At 49.0% G+C, this 11,183-nt stretch overlaps 1 protein-coding gene across 1 annotated transcript in view; it reads right to left on the reverse strand.

Annotated features, from left to right (window-relative positions):
* Window positions 1-9,820, reverse strand: part of Snx24 (sorting nexin 24) — a 94,836-nt gene extending 85,016 nt beyond the window's left edge. The window contains exon 1 of the mRNA XM_013015414.1: window positions 9,711-9,820. Within this exon, the coding sequence (XP_012870868.1) occupies window positions 9,711-9,728 (18 nt within the window). The 5' untranslated portion in view covers window positions 9,729-9,820. The remainder of the gene's footprint in view (window positions 1-9,710) is intronic.
* Window positions 9,821-11,183: the final 1,363 nt, after the last annotated feature.

Raw genomic sequence — 11,183 nt, forward strand, 5'->3', positions numbered from 1 at the left:
GAGAGAGAGAGAGAGAGAGGGGGGGGGGGTGTACTGGGGTTGAACTCTAGTGTCTGGGCTGTCTGTCCCTTGCCTTTTGCTGCTCAGAGCTGGAACCACACTTCCATTTTCAGCTCTCCAGCTTTTGGCTGGTTAATTGGGGATCACTTTCCTTCCTGGGCTGGCTTCAAACCCCAATCCTCAGCTCTCAGTCTCCAGAGTAGCAGCGACACACACACGTCACACTTAACCTTTTCAAATCAACAGCAGCAAGAGGACTTGTGCATACTTCAAATGCCATCCACGCCCACAAGAAGGAAAATAATTTACAAAGTAGCTGGAGAGTGTAGTTCCAATCCAGTAGTCAAGAGTTTCCCCCAGCGCCACCTTCCACAGGTAGACGAATGAGCCAGGCTGAAACGATTTCAGTTAGCCAACAAGGGACTGCTTCTCTTTTAATGGGATGCTTTGATCCTCTGTGCCACACTGCCTACTGCTTTACTAGAACCTCAGCAACTCTAATGAGATGGCTGATGTTTAAAACTGCCTTATAGGGGTTGGGAAGATGGCTCAGTGGTAGAGCGCTTGCCTTTCACGCATGAGGCCCTGGGTTCGATTCCTCAGCGCCACATAAGCAAAAAGAAAAAAGCCAGAAGTGGCGCTGTGGCTCAAGTGGTAGAGTGCTAGCCTTGAGCTAAAGAGCTAAGGGACAGCGCCCAGGCCCAGAGTTCAGGCCCCATGATCGACCAAAAAAAAAATAAAAAATAAAACTGTCTTATGGCCAGAGTGGCTCGTGCCTGTAGCCCTGCCTTCTCAGGATCTGAGGATCAAACTTTGAAGCCTGGCCAGGTGGAAAATCCATGAGACTCTTACCTCGAATTAACCAGCTAAAAGCTAGAAATGGAGCTATGGCTCCAGTGGAAAAGCTACAAGCCTTGAACAAAAAAAGCTTGAGGTCAGCACCCAGGCCCTGAGTTCAAGCTCCAGAACCAGTACCAAAAACAAAACAACAAAAACCCCCACATAATTCAAATCTGTACGATCAGTAAGAACCATGTTGAGACGTGACTACTCACCTATCAGATCGGCAGGAGTCCCACAGCAGGACACGCATTGGGCTGGCAAGCTCCCCCGGAAGCTGCCAGGAACGGAAGCCAGCACAATCCCCTTGCCAGCATGTGACCCTAGCTGGTAGAATCAAATACACACACGATGCTTGCTCCAGCGACACACTACCTGGAATCAATACTACCGGTATAACAAGGAAGACTGCAGAAAGACCTGTTCTCACCTATAATCCTAACTGATCAGGTGGCTGTGATTTGAGGATCTTGGTTTGGAGGCAGCCTAGACAGAAAAGTCTGTGAAACTCTTATCTTCAATGAGCCAGCAAAAAGCCAGAAATGGGGGTGGGATCCCAGTGGCAGAGTGCTAGCTTTGAGGAAAAAACGCTAAAGAGCAGTGCTCAGGACCTGAATTCAAGTCCCAGAATTGGCACCAAAACAAAAGCCAAAACCCACCAATTGGTAACCATGCAGTCCTAAGCAAACAAGACACACACACACACACACACACACACACACACACACACACACACCCTGGGGAATGAGTGATCCTCCCAACACACAAAAAAGGAAAGATTTCAGGCTCAGTGAAAATAAACTTGCAGGGGCTGTGAATGTGGCTTAGTGGTAGAATGCTTGCTTAGCTAGCATGCATGAAGCCCTGGGTTCAATTCCTCAGTACCATATAAGTAGAAAAAGGCAGAAATGGCACTGTGGCTCAAATGGTAGAGTGCTAGCCTTGAGCAAAAGCAGCTCAGGGACAGTACCAAGGCCCTGAGTTCAAGCCACAGCACTGGCAAAAAAAAAAAGAAAAAGAAAAAAGAAACTTGGAACTGCTATTTTCTAAAGACCCTAGTATAAAATTTCCTCCTCTTGCACCTATTTAATTACATTTTTTTGTGCTGTCCTGGGGTTTGAACAGAGAGCCCGGGTGCTGTCCCTGAGCTTCATTTTTAACTCAAGGCTAATGCTCTGCCACTTGAGCTACAGTTCCACAGACTCTCCTGCCCAGGCTGGCTTCAAACCACGATCCTCAGATCTCAGCCTCTGGAGTAGCTAGGATTACAGGCATGAGCCACTGCACTCGCTTTTTATTTGTGCTGTGCTAGCCATGAAATCTAGGACTCCATGCACACCAGGTAAGTGCTCTACCACTAAGCAACAGCAGCAGCCCTAATTTGGTTCTGAAATAAATGTAGCAATCATTCTAAGTTTGTTAAGAACTTCTTTCTTAGCCTCTCTCTCTACCTTTCTAATCCTTGGGGGTAAGGAACACGTGTCACATGTTTGATGAACTCAACCAACAAATATCTCATGTGTGCTTCCGCTGAGCACTTATCATGAACGCGGCTCTGCGCCAGCTACGGCCCATTCTACGAAGATCTCTCTCCTGACACATAGTTGCACTGGAGCACTGAAGGGCATTGTTGTGGGCCCTGCGGCCCAGTGGCACCCTCTGCCCTTCTCCCACTGAGGGCCTGTAGGGTTGGGGGGCAGGCATGGCATGACCGGCTTCAGAGTCCTCCTAGTCTCCTGGCTGTGATGATTGGCCTGAGCCTCCACCAATCAGTACAGAGAATGCTGTTGGCCACAGGACTGTCTGAGAAAATGACTGCTAACAGAATGTGAAGGAAGATGATTCCTCTCTTCCTCTGAACGTTGTAGTACAACAACAACACTGTCTGTTATTCTGTCACTAGGTCGAAGTTACTCCAACCTTGAAAACAACTGATGCTCTTTCTGCAGGGGCCAGACCAGCCCCTCAGCCTGTCAGCCTCACTGTCAACATTATAGGCTGCTGGCTGGGCACAGTGGCTCACGCCTGGAATCCTGGCTACTCAGGAGGCTGAGATCTGAGGATCGCAGTTCAAAGCCAGCCTGGGCAGGAAATTTCTGTGAGAAACTGATCTCCAATTAATCATCAGAAAAACGGAAATGCAACTGTGGCTCAAAGTGGTGGGGTGCTAGTCTTGAGCAAAAGAGCTCAGAGACGGTGCCCAGGCCCTGAGTTCAAGCCTCACAACTGACAAAACAACTATATATACATATACATATATGTATATATATACACCTTACTAATAATAAAATGCACATCACTGTTTAAACAGCAATTGTTTAAAGACTGGGCATTTGTTGATATTAAGATACTTCCAATCACAGTAATATTTACATTTTGGTATTGTTTAAACTTTCTGCCAGGAGTGGTGTGCATCCTGTCTTCCCTGCACTCAGGAGGCTGAGGCAGAAAGCGCACACGTTCCAGGCCAGCCTCGGTTGCACAATGAGACTTTACATCATAAATGGATGGAGACATGGATGAATGAATACATAATTTAGCTTGACACAGTGGTTCATGCCTATAATCCCAGCTACTCAAGAGGGCATGGCAGAAAGACTGTAAGTTCAACACCAGTCGGGGCTAAGTAAAATTTGAATACAGGGTGAAGGTTATAAGTCAGTAACAGAGTACTGGCCAACACATGTGAAGCCTTGGGTTTGATCCCTACCTAGTGCCATGGGGGAGGGGGCGGGGTTATTACCTGTCAGAGATCATAGAAAAATATTTATATCATGCCTCAGATTGGCTTTGAAATACTGCAAAAGTTTTTTAAATGAGAGCTGCTGAATGAACTAAGAGTACTGTACATACTGAAGAGACCCAGAATGCTGCCCAATTCGGCATTTTGATCCAAAAAAACAGTGGAAAGAGTATGGACTCCTGCGTGTGTGGTCACACAGGTGCAAAGCTGCCCTGCGTAGGGAGGAGGCTTGTGCAACGTCTGTCCACTGAGCACCTGGCAGAGCCCAGGACCAAGAGAATGTGTTGGCATCAGCCGCCCGCGCCGATCAAAACCCCCAGAGACAAGCCCCCGGTGCCACAATTCAAATGCTGAAACCCAAAACACCTCAACACTTGGAGGCAAAAATCCTGAGAATGTGACTTAGTGATAGAGCGTTTGCCTCGCATGCATAAAGCCCTGGGGTTCGATTCCTCAGCACCACATACACAGAAAAAGCTCGAAGTGGCGCCGTGGCTCAAGTGAAAGAGCATTAACCTTGAGCAAAAGAAGCTCAGGGACAGTGCCCAGGCCCTGAGTTCAAGCCCAGGACTGGAAAAAAAACCAAATCCCCAAACCCACAACCCCCAAAAGTTAAAACCCCAAATGCTAAAATCACAAAGGTTAATTCCCACTTGAAAAAGTAAAATGCTCCTGGAAGCGAGGAAGGAGGGACGCGAAGGCCCGTCACGAACACCAAGAAACTCGGCTGCTCCGTCAGGACTTCGGGAGAACACCAGTGGAGGGTTAGGCGCCTTTGTGAAAGATGAAACTGCAGGATCGCCGTCTTTGGGTGATGCATAGTTGGTGATCTATCTCCGGTTTTGTTTTCTTGCAATACTGGGCTCTGAACTCAGGGCCTCTCATGTTGGCTAATAAGCAGACACTTTGCCACTTTACTCACAGCTCTGGTTATTTTTTGCCAGGTTCTTCTGGAGACAGACGCTCTCTTTTTGCCTCAGGCTGGCCTAGACTCCAATACCCCCACGGACTCCTAACAGGGACAGCAGGCAAGCGCCATCCTGTCTTCCGGTTTTTTTTTTCCTGTTGAAGACAGACTTTTTGCCTGGGTTGACCTAGAACTGGGACCCTCCTTATCTCCAGCTCCTGAATAGCGAGGATTATTGGCAGCGGGCTACTAGTAATGTATGTGAAATTAGAAGTAGTTGTCTAATCCAGTGCGTAAGATCCACTCTACCACTAAGCCACACTCCCAGCCCAAGACCCACGGAGCCCCCCATTCTTATTCTTAAGCCTCACATGCATGAGGTCCCTACCGTCTATGCTGTGCTGGGACTAGTTGGCTCACAAAAGTTCTGGGACTTGCTGGGGAGCAGTGGTTCATGCTTGTAATCCTAGCTACTTAGGAGGAGGAGATCTGAAGATCAGAGCTGAAGACCTGCCAACCTGAGCAGGAGAGTTTGCAAAACTCTTATCGCCAATGAACCACCGAAATGCCAGAAGTGGAGCTGTGGCTCATGTGGTAGAGCACCAGCCTTAAGAAGAGAAAGCTACGGGTCCGTGCTCAAACCATGAGTTCAAGCACCTACACACGCACACACACACACACACACACACACACACACACACAATAATTCTGACCTTTTCCCTCAGCTCTTCCTCTCTCCTCTCACACTCCATGTTTTTCGTCTGAGAGCAAGAATGGTTAAGTGCTAAGTAGATAGGGATACAAAATGGTGGCCATGACACACGGCTGATATGTATGGCCCACCATGACACTTTTCCCATAATTCCCTTTCCCAGTGGAAAGAGCCAGAATAGCATCTGCACAAGTCATCTGCACAGTCAACGCAAAGCTCAGAGACATGGCAGGAGCCCCAATACCACGGCCCCCTGGAGCACCCTCTATGGACTGACTATGCATTTTCAAGTGAGCGTGTTCACTGTTTTAAACCTTCTCCTGCTTTTTAATTCTTAAATCAGCAGAGAATCATACCCATACCCCTAGACGTCACCAATCGTATGCTGAATGGCCACCCTGAGCCCAACTCCTCGTCCAGACTTCAGTCTACTCTACACCTCAAGATCAGACGGCTGCCACCAAACCCCAGCCGGTTCACAAAGGACAGGCCCAGCTCCGCTTGTTTGGCGACTGGGCCGTGCGAAGCCAAAGCCTTGGCTTAGGCCCCATCCCCTCCAAGCTGCTAGTCTGCAAATGTCTCTCCACCGCCAGGCTGCAGGTGGCCACTGAGGTCACAAGGTTGGAATCTGAACTCTAAAGTGATGGCGTGTGAAGGTGAGCTGTGGAAGGTGACCGCCAAGAAACCTGGACAGGTAGCGCACGCCTGCAATCCCGCCTGCTCCAGGGGCTGAGAGCTGAGGATCGTGGTTCCTAGCCTGGGCAGGAAAGTCTGCCGGACACTCATCTCCAATTAACTACAAAAGCAACAAACAAACAAACAAACAAGTAGAAAGATGCCTGGCCTTCCCAGCCCGGGAGCCTGGGAACAAGGAACTTCTGTTATTTAGAAACTACCCCGTGGAGAGTATTTTTGTCCTGGTAGGCGAAACTGACAGAGCTAGCCAACTTTCTCAACGCAAAGCTAATCACGTTACTTCCTTCCTTAAAACCTCACTGACCAAGGTCTGAGTCCTCCAGACTAGGAGGCTCCTCTGAGTCACCCCTCCAATCCCTGCTCCTCCCATCCCCCACCTCATCTCCTGCTTCAACACAAGATGCCGGCCCCAGAGCGGCCCAGCCTGCCCACCCCACCCCGCTGCCCCAGGCCCCGCAGAGAACCAGGAGAGGCAGCACTCTTACGGAAGCACACTTCCAAGCCAACCACCGAGAAAGCAGACAGAGGGAGCAGCCTCCCTGAGCGCTAATACTGAAGTCTGTCTCATTTTGTTACAGTGTCCTCTCCTAAATTCAGGAAGGAAAGAAGGAAGGAGAGAAGGAGGGAGGGAGGGAGAGAGGGAGGGAGGGAAGGAAGGAAGGAGGGAAGGAAGGAATGCAGGCAGGCTGGCGGGCAGACAGATAGGCAGACAGGCAGAGAAGCTTGAACTGGGCGGGGGTGGGGGTGGGGTGGGGGGAGGAGGCTGGACACCACACTGTCCCTGAGTTTTTGTGTTCAAAGCTTGGCTCTTTGGTGGTTAGCTGGAGATGAGAGTCTCACAGACTTTCCTGCCATGGCTAGTTGGAACCATAATCCTCAGATCTGAGGATCTGAGTAGCTGGGATTACAGGTGTGAGTCACTAGGCCCGGGCTAGAAATCACTGTAAGGTCCGCTCCTGGATGGCCAGCAGACTCCACCCTCCTCCCAGCAAAGTCTCCACCCAGTACCTGCGTTACCTAGGCAACTGGAACACCTGGAAGAGGTCACATCTGCATCCGCTGAGGTCACATCTGAATTTGATGTGGCCACACCTTTCCCCGCCCATATCCTACATAAGGCCTAGCCCAGGCCAAGACGCTCTCTTGGTCTTGCTGCTCTTTTCTTGCTCTCTCTGTTCTATTCTAGCTCACTCTCTGTTCTTTTCTTGCTCTCTCTCTTTCCCAGCCACGTGGAGTGCAAACCTTGCCTGGTCCCAGCAGGTCTACCCCTTACCTGAATACCACGTGAGTGCTACTGTTCTTACCCTTCTCTCTGCTCTTTTCTGGCTCTTTTCTCTCTCTTTCCTCTCTTCCCAACTCTCTCTCATTACCAGCCTTTCCCAGCCACGTGGAGTGCCAACCTTGCCTGGTCCCAGCAGGTCTACTGAATAAACCTACCCCTTACCTGAATACCACGTGCGTGCTGGTGCAGTTCTTACTCGGCTACCTCTTTTTAAAAACCTACCAGTCACCTTTAACTGATGAAGAGTGGAAGGTTCACACCTGTAAAGCCTAGCTACTCAGAAGCTGAAATCTGAGGATAGAGGTTGGAATCCAGCCAGGACAGAAAAGTCTTAGAGACTCTTATCTCCAGTTAATCAGTCAGAAGTGGAGGTGTGGTTCAAATGCTAGCTTAACAGCCTTAAGTGAAAAAGCTAAGCAAGCCAGGTGCTGACCTGTAATCCTAGCTACTCAGGAGGCTGAGATCTGAGGACCACAGTTCAAAGCCAGACCAGGTAGGAAAGACTGTGAGACTCTTATCGCCAATGGACCACTCAAAAAACTGCAAGTGGAGCTATGGCTCAAGTGGTAAAGGGCTAGCCTTGAGCTGAGGAGCTGAGGGGCAGCGTCCAGGCCCAGAGTTCAAGCCTCACAACCAATCAACCAACAACAACAACAAAGCTAAGCAAGAGGCCCTGAAGTCAAGTACACACAGACACACCAAATTTTCTTTTCACCTGAATGCCTGGTATAAGCCTACAATCCTACCACTCAGAATTGAAGCTGACGCCATCTCAGGCTATATAGTAAGTTCCACCTACCAAAAAAAAAAAAAAATAGTTTTTCGTGTGTGTGTGTGTGTGTGTGTGTGTGTGTGTAAGTATAAAATGCCTTCTCCCTAAGAGGAGAGATGAGGTTTTTGCTGTGCATTTCCTCTTTCTAAAACCCACAAGCTAGCAAAATGAGGGTCAGATTTCAAAGTCAGCATTCCTTGACCCCCCCTTCCCCTTCCTCTCCCAGCCACTCGGCAGAGCCCAGCTGACCAGGCCGGGCAGGGCTCATGCCGGGCAGGGCTCAGGGCCGGGCAGGGCTCGGGGCCGGGCAGGGCTCAGGGCCAGGGCTGAGTGCAGCCAGGCCCACTGGGAGCACGCCTGGAGGTGGGCCTACCCTGGCGTGGGAGCACACCCCACCTTCTCCGTTCCCACCAGCCCCACCATCTCAGCTCTGGAGGAGGCTGATTTAACAGCCAAATTCGGTGCTTTACCAGAAAATTCCAGCGAGGCTCACTCCTGGAATCCTGCTGCTCTGGGATCAGATCTGAGGAGCAAGATTCAAAACTAGCCAGGGCAGAGGAATCTCCGAGACGCATACCTCCACCTCTCAAACACAAAGCCAGACGCGGGAGTGGGGCTCCAGTGGTAGAGCCTTGATTGCAAAAGCCTGGACTGCACGTGTGGGCATCAGGCCCTACGTTCAAACTCGAGTGGTGGCATCAAGTAAATGGATACATACATCATACAGGCGCACACACACACACAAATTCCTCTGTACCACAAGCAGGGTGTGGGAGTGCTTTTTGAAATATCAGCAGTAGGTAGAAAAACTTTAGGGGCCCTGAAAGTGCCACTTCTAATTAATGTTTTACAGAAAGTGTAGTAGTGGCATTAAAAAAAAAAAAAGCTTGTACAAAGGTGTGTTATTTTAACTACACAGAAGTGTTAAGACAGCAAAGGTCTTCATCTGTCAGCAGACGTCCAGACAAACAATGGTATCTTATTTATGCAAAGACCCTCTGCAAGTGGTCAGCTGAAGATTTCATCCGGGTCAGAACTGAAAGATGTCCATCGCTAGAGGAATGGCAGAGCAAGATTTGACCATCACAAACAAACAACCTGCAGGACCAGTGCCACATGCCTGTAATCCCAGCACTGGCAAGGCGAAGGCAAGGAAATGACTACTGTGAGCCTGAGTTATACACAGAAAAGTCTAAGAACATCTCCTGCCATTTCCCGCTAGGACAGAGGCCTACCAGCAGGAGAAGAGCCGAGCCTGAACTTTAAACTTGCTTTTGTTTTCCTGATACCAGTACCCCAGCTTGGACTTAGGACTCGCCCTCTGTCTTACTTAGCTGTTTCAGCTCAAAGCCAAGTACTCCACCATTTAAGCCACACGCTGCTTGAGGCTTTTTTTTGGGGGGGGAGAGGGTGGCTCATTGGAGATAAGAGTCACATAGAACTGGCATTAAAGAGTCAGGCTCAGCTCTCAGCCTCTAGAAGAGTGAGGATTCCAGGCAGGGGCCACCATCTATCTGTGAATTCGTTAATTTGATACAAAAAGCATAATCACTAAGATTAACCGGCATTTGTGACACTGAAGTGTATAAACAGTTAACACCTGCTTCCCAACTAGGACACTATCATCTCTATACAGACTCCATGGGTTTATTCCTTGCATTTGAAGAGCTCTTTGGTGGTAGTTTGGCCTGAGACTCCTTCATCACCATCCCGCAGCAAGGTACTTGAAGCTTTTCCCTCCTGGGAGAGACCACTTACCTCATAGGTTCCTGGCATCAAGTCCAAACCTGGCGCTCAGCGGGGACCCCGCCAACCTGATCAGCAGTACCCCACACAGCGAGAGGCAGATGCAGAATGAGATTATATGACTGTGAGTTTCAATTCTGGTAATTTTTTTTAGCTGTAATATTATCCACTGCTCTGTATCTCTAGTGCCTAAAATAAACATCCAGCAGGCACTCTCTTGGTTAATATTTGTTGAATGAATCATGGCTGCATCATTATAAAATCCTGCCGCTTGAAGGGACTAAAGTATCTCTCTGCTGCTGTACAAACTCAGAAAGGAAAAATAAATCACAGTCCTAACATTGTGGCTCCCAATCTATGAGCAACAGATTTTTTTTTTTTAAAAAAGAAAACTTGTAAAGGGCGTGCAAACGTTCATCATAGAAGTGAGTTTACCCACAACAGACAGGCAAACCAGTTTGACAAGCCAGAGTCTGGTAGGTGCCTGACCATATATAAAAATGCTTTTTCTTTTCTTTTTTGCCAGTTCTAGGGCTTGAACTCAGGGCCTGGGCACTGTCCCTGAGCTTCTTTTGCTCAAGGCTAGCACTCTACCATTTCAGCCACTGCACTACTTCTGACTTTTTCTATTGATGAAGAATGAGGAATCAAAACCAGGGCTTCAGGCATGCTAGGGAAGCATTCTACCACTGAGCCACATTCCCAGCCCATATATAAACGTTTTCATAAAAGTAGAGGTATGGCTCAAGTGGTAGAGCCCCCAGCCATGAGTGCAAAATCTAAACTAGAGGTCAGGACTCTGGGTTCAAGTCCCAGTACAGCATTAAAAAAAATGTTTTCAAAGCAGAGGGAAAGAAGTCCTTAAGATCACCATTCTCCTACCTCTGCTTTTTCTGAGAAAAATCTTTAATAGGAAAGACAGCCATTCATTTACCTCTTCTTAACATACCTGTCTGTGAATTTGTTAGAATGGGGTGTGATTTTATTCTTCCTTGGGGCTGGAGGGGCAGGACTGCTACGGACTGTACTCGGGGCGCCTGCCAAGGAGTTCCAGCACTGGGGAGACTGAGGCAGGACGATCGTGAGTTGGAAGCCAGCCTGGACTACATGGCAAGGTCCTGTCAAGGGCCTGCATGGTGGCTCAGCCTGATAAGAGCCCTCACCACAAACACAGCCACTAGCAACAGGTCGCATGAAAACTCTGGGTGGGGGGGCCCAGATCCTCTCATTTTAAACAAGTGCTGAAGCCAGGCCCTGGTGGCTCCCACCAAGAGCGAATCCTAGCTACTTAAGAGTCTGTAAGCCGAGGGTCGTGGTTCAATACCAATCTCACACAGAAAAGTCAGAGAAACTCTTTTTTTCCACCAAAATCACTGAAAAGCCAGAAGCAGAGATATGGCTGAAGTAACAGAGTGCCAGCCTCAAGAAAAAACTAAGGGACAGCACCGGCCATGAGTTCAAGCCCCCCACACACCACACACACAC

The sequence above is a fragment of the Dipodomys ordii genome, unplaced genomic scaffold (assembly GCF_000151885.1).
Source record: "Dipodomys ordii isolate 6190 unplaced genomic scaffold, Dord_2.0 Scaffold27, whole genome shotgun sequence".
In the NCBI taxonomy this organism is placed as follows: domain Eukaryota; kingdom Metazoa; phylum Chordata; class Mammalia; order Rodentia; family Heteromyidae; genus Dipodomys; species Dipodomys ordii.